Raw genomic sequence first — 19364 nt, 5'->3', positions numbered from 1 at the left:
CTTCAATACAGAGACCAAGGCTTGGATCTTATAATCATGTATCCCAGTGATTACTGGCATATCATGCACACACACGGCTACACCCACAGGTCAAGACATCTCCTTGGCTGCCTTCTGTACATAATGATAGTGCAGCTCCACTGGTCACCAGGACAACAGTCACAGACTGTCAAACTGATAAGAGGTTGGTTGGCTGGGTTCGTGCTCTGAGAGAGAACAAGACTGAAGCAATAAATGTAACACACAGCAGTGACCTGCAAATGGCATTTGGTTTTCCCCTTAGGGAGCTGGAGTGAAAATGATCACGAGAGCGACAAAAAACAGTTTCTGAAGTGAAGCAGCTTGCTGTTTAACTTTTAAAGCCCCACAGTTAATGGGAAATGAGAAAGATTCAAGACAAAGGCCTGGACTTCAAACCTGGGTTTTATCTCAGCCCTCCTAGGCAAATGGAACAGTTTTGAGTCCACATGGTCCCAAATTTCCAAAAGTGACCAAGGCTACTGTCATGCCAACAAGCTGAGGTTGTCCCTGCTTAACATCATAGTAAGGGGCAACTAAAAGAAGTAAGGATTACAATCCAGACATCCCCTGTTGCTAGAATTGCCTCTCACTAACAGTTGCCAAGACTACTAAGAGACTGCACTACTTCATGGCAAGGTGTCTCCTGGCTGGACCTGAACCCACTGCAGGAGGAAGCTGCTACTTCTTACGAAACAGCTCCACCGAACAGCACCAGGCTGAATCCAGCATCAGGACATGCCACTCAAGAAAACTATTTTGCCAAGCCAGCATTTAGTAGATATGGAGGTCAAGTTGTAAATCCAATCTTCTAAATGCTGCTGAAACTCAGGGCAACACAGGGCTGGCATCTGTCATGCTCAATCTTACAGTCCAACCATTTCGCCAGTGCAGAAACAGATACGAAAGACAGTCTGAAAAGAAAACCAGTTGTAAGTGGAAAGCAGGTCTATTTTATCATGTTATCTATAGCCTGAATGACAGTCATTCTAATCTGAATGGGAACAGAGGAGCATTACGCTATACGACATGGGATCAGGGAGACACACCAGCCAGTGCTAAAGGAATAGGTGCTGGTTAAGAGTTTCCTCCCCACCTCTGCTCCCTAATCCTTTCTAGACAGAGAAAGAACTCCCATCTCTTCCTTCTGCCTGTGAATTCAGCAGTGATTCAGCAGTGAATTGTCTTGTTAGAAAGGTACTACAGCAGTCAGACACCTTCTCTATCCCCTGGCCTGCACATTAGGGAGGGGACTGCAGAGCCAGCTGCACAAATCACTCCTCTTGGCTGAAGCTGAGAAATACTCAATGGTCCAACACATCCAAGGCCTTCCTGAGCACAACAACGCAATACCAAAAAACAGAACAATGTCATCAAGGCCACAGAGGTGGGTTTATTGTGTTTGTTAGGCATCTCAGTCAAAACAGGCAGGCATAAGGCAGTGGCACAAAGAGGTCTTTCTCAGCAAGCAGTGTGCCCTGCACTCCTGGGTCACCTCAGGCGGCTCTCTGTCTGCCCGGTCCCCTTTCCCCTGTTTTGATTGTAGCTGCATCCTTTCTGTATCAAGATGTGGATACTTAAGGCATGGTCACCTTTGCCCTCAGCTACAAACTGTTTCTGCTTAGCTAATGCTTTTCTTGGCAGGCTCAGCCAGGCAAGGCAGAGTTCAGTTTGCACCCCAATCAGCTGAAGCACAGATGACTGGCTCTGGGAAATGCTGCGCAGATATGGACAAAATGAGCTAAAGGCACTTACACAGAACTGCAAATTGCTCTGTGCTGGGACTCAGCCAGTGAGATTCTGGCCCATGACTGGGTGTTAAGGCACAGCCAAAGGACAAACCAAAATAAACAAACCAGGAGTTTCTCCCAGAGAGATATTATGAAGAGATTTTTGAAGCAGGATTTAAAACCAGAATCCTGTCTGTCCTTAAATGCCTTAGCATGGACTGCACACAATGGCAGACCCTCCAGAAAAGTTTGAACACATGTAGTGTAGGTGGGACATGGGAAAGATGTGAGACACAGGACAGGAGGTGAGGCACACAGGGCCTTTCACAGCCTTGGCACAGCTCTCCCATGCAGTGAAGCACATGCAAAGTGTTCTGAAATGGAGAGGGTGAATGGCTGGAGCTTAACTGGTCCAAAGCAAAGGCTTAAAAATTTGACTCAATTTTACTTTATATTTTTATTTATTTGTTAAGAGGCAGACACTAGTCTGCACTCCATGAAAGAAACTGCTATGGGAAACCCATGACTAATAACTCTCCTTTGATCCACTTGTTCTCTTTAGCAGTTTTTTTGGGGGGTTAAGAATATATTGCAGAGCCTCTTGTGCAATATCCCTGTGCAGAGTCCATGGATGTAGGGAGATCAACTTCCCCAACCCTGTTTGCAGGGCTGGAGCACAGTAAGTAAACAGGCAAAAATGAGGTAAATCTGCCACAACCTGAAGTAACATACAGAACTGCCCCTCTAAGACCTGCTAGGGATAAGAGAAAACATTACTGAGCAGTTAACTCCATAGTAGGGGATAAGGAGGTTCGTGCTGATTCTCAAGCAATCCAGCCAGCAGGCTGTGACCTGGCAGCCCACCACTGTTTTGCCCATTTCCCTGCTGCTCCAGGAACTGGGTTTAGCTGTGAGTGATCTGACTGCACACACCTCAGCACACGCCTCCCCATGCACCAAAATTATCATCTGCTGGACAAGGTGCAGGGGGCAAGGCATTCACCCTCCTTCCCACCCAAACATTTTGCAGGGTGCAGAATGCAGTAGCTGAGGAGTCTCTGCAGAGGAAGTGATGAGACTCCCTTACATCTGCAAGATGAGGCATTTCAAGCCTCAGCTGTGTAACTCAGCTGTCCACTGCATTCTCTGTAGGTCTCTGTAGAAGCAGCAGTGGCACTGAGATTCATAATCCATTATGCATAAAATGAAAATTAGTTTTATCAAATATGCACCCTCCAGAGCATACAAACTCAAGGTGAGACTCACCCTTACAGCAGGTAGACTAAATTATCAAAAACCCTTTTCCCAGCACTCCCTGACTCTTCAGGAAAAAAAAAAAAAAAGGAAGCACGAAAAATAAGGGTCTTCTTTAGCCACAGTAGGTGTTACTAATCAAAAGAACCAGGTATCCAATTATAAGTACAGGTATTTGAAGATGGAAGTATTACATCTACATGAATTAAGTGCACAAAGTGACTACCAGGAAAGACATCCCAGAACTAAAGTCTCTGAGTTAAATCAGCACATTATCCACCGGTATAAAATGGTGAATCTCTTTGGACTTGAATGAACTCACAAGCATTTACACATGACCTTTGAGGTGCCACCTGCACCCACACACACTCCCTAACTTCATCAGAGCAGAGAATTCATCCATCACCTAGTCACCCATTAATCTGTCAACTGTGCAAACAATCAGAAATGAGAGAAGCTGTGTATTTATTACACATTTCTGAATAAGTCATGCCCAATATCTAGGACAAACAATACATTAAACTCTAAAGAACCCTTTGAAAGCTTTTTGCCTGCTGGAGACAACAAAAAAGTAACATGATAGAAAGGGAACAGTAAATCATTTATGAGCATGATTACCAACAAACTGTGGGTGAGGTGCAGCAAAACAACACTGAAAGCAGACAGAGTATGCTTCCTGAGTATCTTTTTTTTTCATAAAGTGGAATGGTTCTGAGCAACTTTCAGAAGTCCTACTTCATGTTCTTTAGGGCAAAGAAGACCTATCAGATACAAAACCCATGGAGAACTGCACAACCACAAGTTACACCTTATTCAGATACCCCATGACGACATCAGACACTGAAGCAAAAATTCTACTGTGCTTAAAATTACTTGGGCAAAAAAGGCTCAACTTCAAGAAAAGGTATTTTAAAGACACTAGTGAAATAAGGATAAGTTAGACTCCCAAGGGCTGAATAATGCTTTCTACCAGTGATCACACTCACATGCACATGATCATTTTGAAATCCTAAAATCAAGTTCTGAAGAGTTACAGTTCCAAAATGTTCACAGCCACCACCTGATCTAATTCACACTCCTAGATAGGTGTGATAGCTACAAATCATGTTGTAGCATTTATTTTAAATCCTTTAAGCTCACAAAAATGCCTGTTTCAAGAAAGCTTGCTTCTTAACACTGCATCAAGTAAAAAGCTCAAAAAAAATCAATGTGGACAAGATCTGTTCCTTAAAGAGTATTCTTAGGCTCATTTCTTAAACAAGGAAGATGTATGTGATCATAGTATGTGTAGCTGTGTGTGTGCACCTGCCTGTCTCTTCAGCCCAATCTACCTGCTCCTGAACCTACTCAGTAATTCAAATAATGTTATTCAGTCACATGAGGCATGGCTAGAGGCATTATTTGTTCTTCAGGTCAGCTTTCATTTGCCATCACATAATCCTCACAAGCCAAAACCAGACTGACTTGAAACCATATTTATTATTTCCTATTTTAAGGTTGTTCTCAGTCTCTGTAATAGCAATAAGCACATGTAGTCCTAAGCATACGTAACACTTGGCACGTGCAAACCATAGAACAGTTCCTGCCTCTGTTTTCTTATTTTAAACACCACTCCTTTTTTTTTTCTTTTTCTTTTCTCTTTTTTTTTTTTTTTTCTACTTTGGAAAATTATTTACTTTAGTAATCTAAACATTTGAGCTGCAAGCCACCAGAGCATTCAAAGACTTTGGCACTGCATCACAGGCACGTATAATGTTCTTCATTACAAAAGGTAGTCCCTGCATTTTTATTAAGCAGCCTACACCAACTCTACTCAAGATCAAGGCAAAACATACCAAGCAAGCAGTAAGTTCTGAATTACAACCTACATATTTGGTATTTTCCACTACAAAAACTACAGCACTCTGCAAAGTACATGCAGTGTTGCAAGACAGGCAACTCTGTGACACAAAATCAGAATTTGGAGACAAAACTTTTCCTGCTATATGTCTAGCAGTTTTGTTTCCAAATACACAGCTCTGCCTTCCCAACCAAGCAGCAACAAAGGTTTTGTTCTGGAGAATCTGAAATTTTCCTGTGCCTTCAAAACACTTTTCCTTTGCTTGCAGCACAAGCATCAGGGACATTGTCTCCTCTACTACATCTGCCAGCAGAAGCACGAGCATAATCCCTAGCTGGGCCTCAGAACTGTCTCTAATTCCCAGCTCTTGCAGCAATGCCCTCATAGTATTTTAAAGCAAAGAAACTCCTCTATGATCAAGTGTGCAGAACAGAACAGCAAAACAAGCTGGAATCAGCAGTGCAGACCCCTCTAGGTCAGACCCATAACTAGCTCAGCAGCCACGTTTCTGCCCTTGGGAGAAGGGCTTGGGGAGCACTTAAGCTCACCAAGGTCTCCCCAGACTGGGAGGAGGTTCTGAAGAATGGTTCTCAAAACCAGGGGCTAACAGATCTTCCTCTTTGCAAAAGCAGAAAGCCAACATAGAATTCAAAGAACTCATTACTTTTTTTTACTATTTAGAGTTAACATCTGCTAGGTTATCAATGCTGAGAATCACAGCACTGGCTGCAGGCCATCAGAGGCCTGGAAAAGGATGGTAAAGGATGTGCATGTGAAGATGTTGGCAAAGCCCGTGACAGCTGCAGAGGACCTGAGCAATTTCTCTAGTGAAATGGAAATGAAAGTGTAAATTGTTGAAAATACTGGAAGAGAGATTTAACTTCATGTGCAAGCACATGGATTTTGATGTCTGAAGCCTGGCTATGACAAGAAGCAGGGGAATGTAAATGCAGAGATTGCTAATGGGCATAATGATCAGGCAAGCAGCTCTGACAGCACGTTCTCAGCTGGAAGTTATATTCCCCAGGGACTCCCTATCTTCTACAGCCACTTCTTTCAGCAACCATAAATATGTAGCAGGAAGATTTGCCAACCACAAGCATGCAACTTCTGGATAATGCTTGTGATTGGGAGCTGTGGCCCACAGCCAACCCGCACAAACTGCTAACTGGATAAACTGAGGAAACCTGGCTTCTCCAGCTCCTACCAACAACACTTCCTGCTGAGACTCACAGAGAAAAGACACCTCTCCAAGCCAGGGACATCCTTCTTTCACAGACCTCCAAAATGTGCTGTGCTGAATTCACCTGCTGGTTGAATTTACACCCGAGCTCTACTCTTCATTTCTGTGTTTGCCTTTGCTTATTTGCCTCTTTAAGCACAGACAGCCTGGTTTTATTTGCTTAGAAGGATGTTTTATTTTGCCCTTTCATCTAAACTACTGCCTGTAAAATCCCCAACAGACTGCTCCCACAAAGAACCAGTCAAAGGTAAAGGTTTGAAAAATCACCAACACAGAAAAAAAAAAAAACATGCACAGCAAATCAACCTGTTCCTGTTAAAAATTAAATACCAGAATGAAAACCCATGGTATCCTAGTAAACAGTGGGACAACTCAAACAGCCATTGAGTACATGCAGCCTAAGAGTCCAAACACCCACTTTCCTAATGCACTGCTGAAGGCACACTGCTGAAAAATTCAGGGATGCACACAACAGCCTTTAGCTTTTCTCTTAGCCCATACAGACAGGTATTACTCAGTTGTTCAGGAAGCTTGCTCCTTATTCCAGATGTATTGGTTGTTCTAAGAAATGATACATCACAACTATCACTTTGGAAAGGGAGTTCCAGCAAACCTACATCCAGACGTAGACAGGACACCCACCTTAGCCTTACTCATGGAAGCCAAACTGACAATCTGCCCACTAGATTTGATGATGCTTTGGGAAACCACCCCCTCCTCTGTTTAATGCACCATGCTGAATGTCCTTGGTGTTGGATATTGTGGTGGCACAGGCAGGACATGCTGCCTAGGCAGCTGACCCCGTGTACAGGTCTCATTCTGAGCAGAGCTAAGAGGAGAGTCAGGCCCAGCATCCCCTTTGCACAACTCCCCCTGCCCAGCCAACCTCAAGTTGTTGTCTGCATTGCATCCTGATAGGAAACCCTGGGATAGAACAAGCATCCTTTTCCCTCAGTATTTACTGCTATCAAACACTAGTTTATATTCTGCAGAGAAAGCTGGTTGCTTCTTCTTGCTGAGAAAGCAGGAGGGCAGAAGGGAGCCTCAGGATAACAACAGATTTGGGGCAGAGCCTGCCTCATGCTGTCAGCCAACACTGAGCTCTTTCAGGGCACTGAACCCAAGCACTGGCTGGGAGATTTTAGCATTTCTGCATAGCAATAGAAGCAAGAAAAATAACTACCATTAATAATGGCTATATGTGTATCTAGCATATGCTTGCTCTCCTTTTTTGTTCTCTGTTTACTGATTTCTGAACAATAAAAGCTAACAAGAATGCTAACGTTACAGAGCATGGAATGAAAGGCACTTCACAAAGTGAGTCTCCCCATGATGAACATTGAGCTGCCAGACAGCACTGAATGTGGAGCTCCTGAAGAGGAAAACCAGAATTAACCTCTGCCCTTGCTTCTGAGCAGTGTCTAGTGCCAATCCCAACAGATTTTGGACTAACGCTTCCCTAAAGGCTGCATATTCAAACTTGGCATGTAAATAATTAAACTTGCTCTACACATTGCCAAGGTAGCAAGTAGAAAGCCCATTTCTATTCAGGGCTCAGTGTAACTATACATAACCTTGGCCCTCCTTCCATCTTCTGAACTACTGAAATTCCAGCCAAAGCCACGAAGATGGCACAACAAGGAATCACTTACGCAGCTCCTGAGGGTTCCTGCCCCCACTGGGCAAAGTAACAGCTCTGAACTTGCCACTGGGAGATAAAATGTGCAGCTTACAGCAGAGAAAAAACATTTTTCAATGCCAAGGTTACCAAGTGGTATTGAAATAGGGTTATGTTCATAGTCAGCCACATCACTGATAGATGACAAGCTTGCTGAAGAATGAACTGCAGACAAGACACCACGTTGTCTGTCAGAGAATATAAACACATATTATTACAACACCCATTTTTGAAGACTTACATTTTAAATATAGACTTATATTCAGTTATTGTGATAGAATTTTGATTTTGCTGCATTATCACAGGCTCTTTGTCGACTCTGTTATTTTTAATAAAAACATCTAAAAAAACAGAGCAAACTTGAATTATTCAAGGCTGAACAACTCTAAAACATTCCAGAGATAAGGAAACACCCTAAGCTAAAGATTTCCTATTCCCAGACATGAAACCTCTTTGAAATCTGACTTACTAATGCCATTTAGAGTATCTTAACCATTGAAGGATACATAAAACCTGCCCAGTTTCTACCAGTGGTCTGTGCAAAGCACACAAGTGGTCTGTATTTTGGTCACACAAGGAATGTGTGTGAGCTTTGAACTTCAGGATTCATGAAACCATGACATTTTAAAGTGGGAGGAGAGAAAATATTTATCTGTCTTGCCCAACCTGTTAAATACCACAATGAACAGACTGTAAGTATGAAGATTCAGTAAAAATAGTTGAGATTGAATATTCAAAATTAACTGTTCTGGTGAGAAAAAAAAAAATCAACAATTAGGTAGCAAGAAGATAGTAATCCACAATTTTAGACTGTTTTGTATCATCTCTGAGAATACCATGACTTAATGGAACCTGCTTTTTGCAGAAGGAACACTATCTTAAAAGGTACTTCATTAACTTAATGATGTCAATTTATATACCATAAAATAAAATTTAAAAATCCTTCTTTGTGCTACTAATCATAACTGTTAAAGAGTTATTCATTATGTCAAATAGCACCAAATCAAGGGTCTGACTTCCCTTTTGCTGCTTACAAAAGTGCTGTTGGCAGCAGTATGCTTTAATACTTGTAATTTATTAACCTCATAGGTATTGTAGCATGGAACTAAAGCCACAAACAGGAGCACTTAGCAAGTTACACATGCTAAATATTTTCACATCAGAGGAGTTCCTTCTGTGCTTTTCTTGCCTCCCATATTTTTATGATTTTTTTTCCCACTCATGGTTGCTGCTAAGCCTCATATATTTTGGAGATGCTTCCTTATTTCACCCTAACCCTCTTTCTCATGTTTTAAGAAAATGTTGCTGTGAATTTTTCAAGGAGACATGTAACACATTCTGAAGAATTATTAACTTTCTCAAATGCAGATAGTGAATTTCAAAACAGCCTCACATGATGATGTTCATAGGGTGCTGTCCTGGCTACAGACACTTGCTATTCCATAGGCTGAAAAGGACACATAGCTAGGGAGGCAGCCATCTCCTAGGAGGGTCTTGTTAGAATGCACCAAGATGTGCATATTTATCTCTGCTTCAGCTGGGGAAAACAAGAGTTTTGTCAATATGTATCACTGGCAGTCTTCATAATGATACTTCAGCTTTTATGATTTCTAAAAAAACCTCATTTATCGGTCACCTTCATATTTTAATGGAGTTCTTTTGTATAATGCACCAAAAATGTTAGCTTGAGGGTTCAACAGGACCTGTGCTCCCTCTGACCACATCAACACATTATCAAAGTCAGCTGGGAAACCTACATTTCAAACCCAACTTCAGGCAGGAAGGGATTTAGAGTACAGGGCATTATATAATGTCACCACTAGTTTTATCTTGGTTCCCTCTTTTCCTCCATACACCCACAAAGCCATCGAGAAGCTTTTCAGTATCGTTCAGTAAGATACAGTGACAGAAACTGAGGAGTTTTGTTCTGCTGGCAACTATTTATAGGGGTAAGAGAGTGGCTTCATCACTCAATCGATGAAGTGCAAACAATTTTTTTGCCACTTGAATGTTTTTTGCATTCTAAAATGGTCAAAATAGTGATTAAGTACTGCAGTACTGGAAAAGTGAAGATGAAAGAAGACAGGAAAGAACTTGAGTACACCAAAGAACAGAAGTTTCCTGCATTTTAAGTGAATGCAAATCCAAACACCAATTTCATCCAGGGTCCCAATTCAGCTAAGGAGGGCTGGAAACATTCTACAATAAGAATTGAGCATATGCACTTAGTAATTTGTGTCATCCTTTTTAAGGTAACCCAACCATCCAGAGATACCTAAATCCTGAGTCTCTGTAACACTGAATAGGCTCTTTCCTTAACCCTGAAAGCAGGCTATACAGGAAAAAGCACAACTTATTCAGCAACCTAATTGCTCTAAATTATTTGTAATACAGCTACTGTGATGTCAAACATTTGGTCATTCCCAGCCTACTAGGAGTCGCAACCCACCCAAGGTTTCATTCCTAGAGCATTGCAGGCTTTGCTGTCACCCGAGGCGCGGCCCCCCACGCCTCTCCACAGTCCCAGGCCGGGCGAAAGGCACCTCCGGCCTCTCCCGGCCCTTGTCCCTGTAAAGCGAGGGAGGAGCAGGACTTGGGGCCCTGCCCGAAGCCCCAGAGCCATCGGCCTGCACGGGGCCGCCCGAACGCAGGGGCCCGTTTAGGCCGCGAGGGCTGGGGCGTCCTGCCGGGCTCCCCGGGAGGGAGGGTAGCCCTGAGGGGGAAGCGGAGGAGCCGCTCCCCGCTGCGGGGCGCCCAAGGTCTCTCGGCAGAGCTAGCAGTGAGGAAAGAGAAGCCGGGGGATACCTAAACCCGGACACCCCCACCCCGGGGCCGCGCTCGCCCGCACTGACTCAGCCCCCGCCAGGTCGCACATCTCCCCCCGCTCCCTGTCCCGCGCTCTCTCGCGAGACTGCACGGCTGTAGACGCGATGTCCTTTGGGGCACTGGAGGGGGGCAGAGGGGAGGGGGGAGAAGCTGGCTGTGTCTTGATTGACAGCGTCCGCCGCCAGTAGGTGAGCGGGACGGCGAGCCCTCGGCCAATAGCTTCGCCCCAAGGCGAGAGGGAAGCCAATGGAGGGGCTCGGGGGGCGGGGCACGCCGCTGGCTGATTGATCCCAGCTTTGGCGTTGTTCAGTCAGAGCGAGAACATTCTAGAGGTGAGTACGGGGCAGCCATTGCCGGGGTCCCGTCAGCCGCCCCCTTCTGCCTGAGCTGCGCGCCTGCCGCCGCCTCTCCCTCCCCCCTTCCCTTTTCTCCCCCTTCCTCCTCCTCCCCCTTCTCACAGGTGTTGCTGCTAACGATGCTCCTGATTGTGTTTTGCCCCCAGATTGTCTGGCACTGCTGTCCCTGCTGATACCGCCCGCCCCAGGACGCCGGGACCCGGAGGCTGCGGCGTCCGCCTCCGCCTCCCACTCCGCCTGGATATAAGCGCCCCCACGGCCCTGTTCTCCTCGCATACTCGGCTTCGTCGCAGCCCGGGGCGAGCAGCGTTGGGTTTATGTCTTTATTGGACGAAAACGGTGAGTAGTAGTATTGGCGTAGGGTGTGTGAGTGCGGCCGAGATTGAGAGAAGGGTTTGGGTTCTGAAAAGGTCAAAGGACCGGGCGGGCGCCGTAGGCGGGAGTGGGGCGTCGGGTTGACTCTCAACGGTGAATACTGGGGGGGGAGGTTTTGTGTAACGAAGCGTCTGGGAGGGCGAAGAGTAACGACAAACAAAAGCCCCGGCGTTTCGGTTGCACCTGTTTACTGGGTTTGTTTTTATATGGCTTGGTTTTGTGATTGGTTTGGGTTGTTTGGTTTGGGGTTTTTTTTTTTTCTTTTTTTTTTCTTTTAATTTCCCCACCACCGCCATGCGACGAAACAAGATGGCGGCGGCTGGGCCGCGCCTCCCCGTGCTGGGGCGGGGGGGGGGGGAGCAGGGAGGGGGCGCGCGGCGGGGGGAGCTGTGGCGCAGTTACAAACCCGGCGGGGGAGGGGCGGGGGGAGTGAGCTGCACCGAGGGGTAGCCCTGGGGGGGGGGGGGTGACGAGAGGGGAGGGGGCAGCACGGAGCGTCCCCCCCATCGCGGCTGGAAGCGCATGCGTGGCTGGAGGTGACTTCTCCCCCCCCATCTTTTCTAGGGCTGACTCAGTGCTTAATTGCTGCATTTATGACTCATCACCAGGGCTGAGCGGGGCGGGCAAACGGTGCTTTGAAGCACTGAGTCTTGTCTGCCTTCCCGCTTTTTCCTCTATGCATAGTATATGGGGGGCGGGGGGGATGTGCTTGGGATGAGGAGTCCTAGGGACCAGGAGAGGGAGCTTTAGTCTACAGTAGACAAAAGCGGTAATCCGGAAGGAGGGGAAACTGCACGCTTTCTGGGAGCTCATGCTCTGTCACCGAGATACCTGCTTCCTCAGTGCATTTGCAGGCGCGGGGTCAGGTCACATGGTGGCTTTTCGTAGACATCTTAAGAAAAAAAAACAACCTTGCGCTTGAAAAGAGGTCCGCATACTTTTTGCTGAGGAAGGGTAAAACTGAATCTGAGCTAATGTACAACACAAGGGTTGTAAAAACCTGTTTGCTTCCTGTGTAAAGAAGTTGTAAACGTGACCGGAGAGACTCAGACCATGTGGCACTATCAGACATGCGTTTACACATAAACACTAAGGAGGGTACTCTGATGTGTCAGCGCTTCTGTCATTAATGATAACTACATGATGACGTGTCAGAATAGCCATGCTGTAGTCAGGGCTGCCTGTGTAGTCAACCAGTTGTGGCTTAAATACGCCTGGGTCTGATTATAGAGACACAAGTTAATTTAAATATGTAAATACTGCTTCAAGCAGCTTTAATAATAGGGTGCATGTTCCTTCCCCTTCCTCCCCCCTGTCCCCCCCCCTCCCCCCAGCTTCCCCTAAGAAAAAGAAACAACTGGAAAAGCTGCTGTACTGCTCTGTGCCCCTGCATTGCTGGGCTTTCTACAGTGAAGCAACTTAGGTCAGACATTACCGGGCTTACTGTTTAGTCAAAACTCAACAGAAGCTGCTGTGAGAATCCATAAGTGAGAGGGGAGAATTACCTAATTTTTATCTCTTTCCCTGTGAATCCAACAAACTGGTAAGCCATGTAAAAATTATGTTGGGCTGCAGATTGCTGCTGCTTTATCTAGCTGATATTTCTCGACTTTCTGACAGAATTTGGTTTGTGCGATAGATTCATGCCACGATGTGGAATTTGAAACTGTTTTTCAGATCTTTTTCCTCCGTCCTGCTTGAAAACATAGTACATGACCCTTTTGGTGCAAAAGCTATTGGTCTCCAAAATAAATGAAGCAGTGGTCATTTCCCTTCCTTACTGAGAGCAGCACTCCAGAAGTTAATTGTATCGAAAATAGCCTTAAGCTGCTCGGTTCTTTATGGGTAGTAAGGGAGAAGAGGGTGGAAAGCTCTGTAGTGTAGTTGAGGAAAAGTTACTTAGCAGTACAGTTAAGGGTTACTGTTTTCAGTTCCACAATTTTTGGAAAGCTGAAGCATAAATATTTTTTTCTTTTCACTCTAAATATAGTCACTTACATATCTGTATCAGAGTCTGATTGGAGCACATTAAGATAAACTTCCCCTTCTGTTTATTAACATTTGCAGAGCTGTTGCGCAGCCACTGGTACCTGTATTGGGGAAACATAGCATACAAGCAAGAACCTTACAGCCTCGGTGGCGAAAATTTTTTCATGTCAGAGACCGAGAACTCTTGCAGTCGTTTATGTCATCCCGTCTTCTCCAGACAGAAGATACCAAAAAACTGCAATCAAAGATCTCTTCATCTTATTGATAAAGCTACTAATAAGGCAAAATGTCTGTCAACGTCAACCGCAGTGTGTCAGATCAGTTCTATCGCTACAAAATGCCCCGTCTGATTGCCAAGGTAACTTGTTAAGCGTTAGTGGTAAGTTGGTAGTGTTTTGCACAACTTTCCTTAAAAGAGGAGGAAGAGAGGTGTGAGGTGACCATAGCATTCAACCAGGCACAGAACAAGGTCCCATTCTGTCCAGGCTGAGTGCACATTAGCTCTTCCTCAGAAGGCACACTTCAGAGTAGACCTTTGAAATAGTGAAATGAGAAGTGCACACTGGGTTTGGCTGTTGCAGTCAATCTGAAAATGCTTTTTCTTTCTTCAGGTGGAGGGCAAAGGAAATGGAATAAAGACAGTTATAGTCAACATGGTTGACGTTGCAAAGGCGCTTAATCGGCCTCCAACGTGTAAGTAGTCCAGAGTGACACAGCATTTTTTTCAATGCTATTGTATTTAAAGTGGCAATGTTAGTACCATTCTTTCAAGAGTTGTGAGAAAGAAATGCAACTATCTCAGGGAGAAATAATGAACAGAAAGAACCAATCGCATATTTACTTGCTGTTTAAAAATTACAGTGAAGATCTGAGAGCAGTGGTGGTTATTACAATTTCTTTACAGATCCTACCAAATTTTTTGGTTGTGAGCTGGGAGCACAGACCCAGTTTGATGTTAAGAATGACCGTTACATTGTCAATGGATCTCATGAGGCGAATAAGCTGCAAGACATGTTGGATGGATTCATTAAAAAATTTGTTCTCTGTCCTGAGTGTGAGAATCCTGAAACTGATCTGGTGAGTGCTCTGAGTTAATGGTAGCACTATGGAAACACTTCATTAGATGTCCATGGAAGTGGTGCAGAGTTAAAAGCTGATCCGAATATCTGTGAAGAGAAAGTGGAGCATGTGTGTGCACACAACACCTGCCTTTGGGGATGGCTTTAAGTTTATAACAGTTCAAAACTTCTGAGATAAATTGCTACTAAATTTTCTCTGGGGTGACAGTATTGAAACCTCTGTCTTAAGCCTTTGGAGGTGATGATGTAAAACATCAGGTTTAAGCTTCAATTCATCATTGTTATGTAAGCAGTATGTTAACTGGAGGGTTTTCTTTCTTGCAGCATGTCAATCCTAAGAAACAAACTATAGGTAACTCTTGCAAAGCCTGTGGCTATCGAGGCATGCTTGACACAAACCATAAACTCTGCACGTTCATTCTCAAAAACCCACCTGGTAAGTGTGTTCCCTTATTTGGTGGAGATAAAGGGAACTTCTACAGTGTGGATGCTGTTAATGAAGTAGAAAAATAAATAGCTTGCATCTAATTAATATGTAAAAAAGGTTCTAGCATACTCCTAGACTAAGTTGGTGGGTTAGGATGAAGTAGCTGTGATGGTAGTTCATGTATGAGCAGTATTTTCTGTTGTGATCCTGTAATCCTTCCAAAGTAGACGTATTTGTAAAGATGTGCATTTGCTTGTGCAGGACAGAGCTACTCACCAGTTGCTCGTTGTGCTTTAAAGCCTTTAGGTCAGTGTGAAGTACAACAGTAGGAAGTGAAAGCAGTAAATGCTAACTGTAATGTATTTGTTCTGTGCAAGCAACACTCTGTGGTAAGCATTTAGTTGCCTGCTGCAATTTAAGCTTGCTAGAATAGAAAAGTCTAACCTATTCCAGGGGTCTCTGCCCTGTGAGGTCACCTGTTATATAGACTTGGACAACCTTACACCTTTATAAGAAACAAGACTTCCACCAGAACCAGAGGTTTCTCCAGCAGATGTACCTCTGCCCTGAATGTATCTGGGGACCAGCACTGGACATAACTTGCTGTTTATAAAAGCATCCAAACCCACTGGGGTGGCAGAGGTGCAGGATTGCAGGGACTTGAGGTTTCTGTTGTTCATAGAATAAAACATAAAAATTCACTTTCAGAAAGTGGTGACACTGGTACAGGAAAGAAAGAAAAGGAGAAGAAGAACAGAAAAGGCAAGGACAAAGAGAATGGTTCTGTGTCCAGCAATGAGACACTTCCACCCCCACCACCAGAGGAAATTACTCCTCCACAGGTTGTGGTAAGTAGAAGGCAAAGTGAGGAGGTGAGGATCTGTGGTGTCTTGCTCTGATTTAAAACTTGTAAATCACTGGTACTTCTTGCAAGTCAGCATTGCACCAGAAGTTCTTACAGTATCCAGAATTTTGCTGCTGAAATAAAAGGATCCCTGTGTCTTACCTGTAGCACCTTTATCAACTTTTCAGTAGTGGTGTGTGCTCCTTGCTAGCAGAAATAACCCCACAGGTGGTTACAAACTGAAGTCTAGTTCCCATTACTTCTGTCTTATATCTGCCTTTGCTCCATCATCTTTGACTTCTAAACCATAGTGTAACCTTTTCTTTAAGGAAAAATCAAAAGTACCCGTTCAGAAAAACACTCTCAAATCTGTATCTAGAAACAACACCTATCGTTTAGCTTGTAGTAGCATTTTATGAAACTTGGTTTGTTTTTGTTATTCAGGAGGAGGAGGACGATGATGACTGGGGTGAAGACACAACAGAAGAAGCCCAGAGACGTAGAATGGATGAAATCAGTGACCACGCAAAGAACCTCACACTTAGTGAAGACCTGGAAAGAACAGTGGAGGAGAGAGTCAACATACTGTTTGATTTTGTGAAGGTGAATATTTCTGAATATTTCTGCTTAATGGTAACTCCACTGTAGGTGTATAAAATGTTGGTGAGGACACTGAAGCACAAGCTGCTTGAGCTTCTGCCAAAGTTCTGGTTCCACAAGTAGTGGTGGGGAAGAAAGTGGTGCAACAGAGCATTGACACAGACCTCAGCAGCTGTAAAACATTTGTTTTTTTCCTGTCTGTAGAAAAAGAAGGAAGAAGGTGTCATTGATACTTCTGACAAAGACATTGTAGCAGAAGCAGAGAGACTGGATGTAAAGGCTATGGGCCCTCTGGTTCTCACTGAAGTCCTTTTCGACGAGAAGATTCGTGAACAGATAAGGAAATACAGGCGTCACTTCCTTCGTGTAAGCAGTCTTCTTCTGCACACGGTGTAACAGCTGTTGGGTTGGCTTTTTGCAGCAGCTACTTGGCTCAGTTTGAAAATTTCTTAGTACTGTGGGAAAGAAGGCTTGTGATTTTGTCTTTAAACCACTACTTATATTGGGAAAACTGCAGGAAAGGGATCCTATGGGCTGTTATAAACTTTGTGCTCTCATGGAACTGAGAGCAGAGGCAGCAGAAAAAAGTTAACTGCTTTTGCTTTTATCACAATTCTAGTTCTGCCACAACAACAAGAAAGCTCAGCGGTACCTTCTCCATGGCTTTGAGTGTGTGGTAGCCGTGTATCAGTCTCAGCTTATTTCTAAAATACCACATATTTTGAAAGAAATGTATGATGCAGATCTTCTGGAAGAAGAAGTCATCCTTGGCTGGGCAGAAAAGGTAAGGAGTGGTACTTCACATGCTGTGCTACTAAAGTACCTGAATGTGGTGTGCTGCATCTGGTTTCTCTGTTCTGGTATAACGGCTTGTGCAGATGTCTTCAAATAACTAATTCAGATAAGTTATTGTCAGGGAGTAACCTCCCTTTCAAAAATGGGCTATTGAAGGCAGTGAAGTGAGAGTTACAAGGCTCTTAATGTATTTGAGTATGATCTGATTTAAAGTGCTTCAGTATTGAAGTAAAGTGTTGTGTACTTCTGTCTTTCAGGCCTCAAAGAAATATGTTTCAAAGGAGCTTGCCAAAGAAATACGTGTCAAAGCAGAACCATTTATTAAATGGCTAAAGGAAGCTGAAGAAGAATCTTCCGGTAATGAAGAAGACGATGATGATGAAAACCTAGAGGTAGGAAAGGCTCACTTACTGTAAACAGCTCCCAGGCTGTGCTGTTCATCCATGCTTAAGTCTTGTGCTTTGCTATGGTGCACTAGAAAATATTCAAGTAGTGCCATGTATGTTGGGAACTGGGGAACACTGTGCTTCTAAAGGTTTTTGCCAGAGCATTTTTGGTATGCATGGTCGCTTGCCAACCCAATGTTATTTTTGTAACCAGTGCAGGTGCATAGCCAAAGACTGTAATAGTGGAACAGTACAGTTTCTTACACAGTAGTAGCTTATACCAAGGAAGATTGAGGCATTGTGCATAAAGGCTTCAGTATTGGGAGAGTTACTGGGTGTGTATTTGTTAGCAAAGCTGATTAAAGAACAAAGGGTGTTTTCATCACAGTTAAGACCTTGGTAAATTTTTTTTTTTTTTTTCACTTGATTTGTACTTCACATAGTATTCACTCATGTTCCTGTGTATTGAGATCCTGCTTTCTAAACACGTTGCAGTATAGTTTCAGGACTTTTGAGCTGAGGTTTCCTATGCAGTATGAATCCTTGCACTGGAAGATGCTGTGCAGCACTTCATGGTGATAGGAGGGCTGTTGAGCTGGGTGGGTGTTTCACATCTTGATGTTAAAATTTCTTCAGTGCATAATCACAGCAGTAGGTGTTGTATTAAGTGTCTTTGTCTCTACAGGTGGTGTACTCTACAACTGCCAGTGAACCTAAAGTTGAAACTGTGAAGCCTGCAAACAATAAAGATGATGATATCGATATCGATGCCATTTAAAGTGATGCAACATAGCTTCCAGCATAATAATGCAAACTTTCCTGCATTTTCTGCCAGAAGTTTGACTTGTATGTGAACAAGCTGAAATGGCTTAACATCCTGCTACTTTGTACTCAAAAATGTATCTTTTTACTGTGACTGGTCATGTGTAACTAAGCCTAATACCGAGGAGTCAGCACATCGGTGAACTGATCTGGTTTGCAACTGGCATGTTCTGTTTTGTTTTTCTAACTTGTGTTGGACACATACTTGGAGCACATTTATACAGTTGTGAAAATAAAGGATTTGGGTTTGGTCAGTCTTCATTTGTGACTCTGAATTACCTTATCTTTTTTCCAAGTAAGTATTTAAACAACTTGTGGTATGTTCAGTGTTTAAAAGAAAATTGCAGAAAGCTGAATGAGAAAAAAAAGTTGAGCCTTGGCTTAGAGACTGTTGCAGGACTGGAGATGTGAAACCTGGTCAAGAAGCAGGTGTGTAAACTACAACGTAAAGATGCAGGTCCTGAAAAGGAAGGCAGCTGCCTGTGTTCTGATCTTTGCAGGCTTTTTAACAGGTGCTTACTACCCAAGTTTGTTTCTGAGGTTCTTCGTGGCTCTATCAAATACAGGTTTTAGTGCTTTGACTAGAGATGGAAAAACTGCAGCCCACAGATTGAAAACCAGCAGCTTGCAACTGGCTGTGGCTACCACCCTGCTGCGTGCTGGCACCTGACTGCAGTCTGGTTTGGGATGGGGACCGAGGGCAGCATCTGTCACCTGGAGCTCAGGAGCTCCTGAGGCTGACCTGCATAGCTCTGGAAGGGGGCTGTGTGGATCCTTAATGCTGACTGAGGTACTGGGTTCCTTTGGAAACATCAAAAAAAGCCCAGTCCATCTAAACCAGGGAAGAGGACCTGATGAGAAACAGCTTTTGGCCCACGGGTGGGTCACTGGCAGGGTTTGGGGAGGGCTTTTTGTTGCCATTCAGACTTTTGCTGTGTAAAACCTTGAGTGGAAAGAGCAATGTGAGATGTGTAAAATTTTGAGAGCCTCCCAGTGAACAGTGAGTTGCTTTTCCCAATCAGTGCTAGCAGAACTTGTTTGAAAGGAAAGTTTTTGTTTCTTGGCCACTTTGTGTTTTCCTCTCCGGAACAGTGGGGTGCAT

General features: G+C 44.1%; 1 protein-coding gene and 1 non-coding gene across 2 annotated transcripts; both read left to right on the top strand.

The window, feature by feature from the left end:
• Positions 1-10708: 10708 nt before the first annotated feature.
• EIF5 (eukaryotic translation initiation factor 5) lies at positions 10709-18523 on the top strand. The gene is made up of 12 exons (XM_071745486.1): positions 10709-10921; positions 11092-11284; positions 13388-13667; positions 13921-14002; positions 14214-14386; positions 14713-14824; positions 15524-15663; positions 16104-16262; positions 16464-16625; positions 16879-17043; positions 17312-17446; positions 18126-18523. Exons 3-12 carry the CDS (start codon positions 13596-13598, stop codon positions 18216-18218), a joined length of 1293 nt encoding a protein of 430 aa, XP_071601587.1. The 5' UTR covers positions 10709-10921; positions 11092-11284; positions 13388-13595; the 3' UTR covers positions 18219-18523.
• On the top strand, positions 15190-15313 carry LOC139797215 (small nucleolar RNA SNORA28). The gene has a single exon (XR_011726354.1). It is a non-coding gene; the product is annotated as a small nucleolar RNA SNORA28 (small nucleolar RNA).
• Positions 18524-19364: the final 841 nt, after the last annotated feature.

Source organism: Heliangelus exortis, chromosome 5 (genome assembly GCF_036169615.1).
Source record: "Heliangelus exortis chromosome 5, bHelExo1.hap1, whole genome shotgun sequence".
Classification (NCBI taxonomy): Eukaryota; Metazoa; Chordata; class Aves; order Apodiformes; family Trochilidae; genus Heliangelus; species Heliangelus exortis.
The sequence above is the reverse complement of the archived record's forward strand: the minus strand, read 5'-3'. Positions and strand labels throughout refer to the sequence as shown.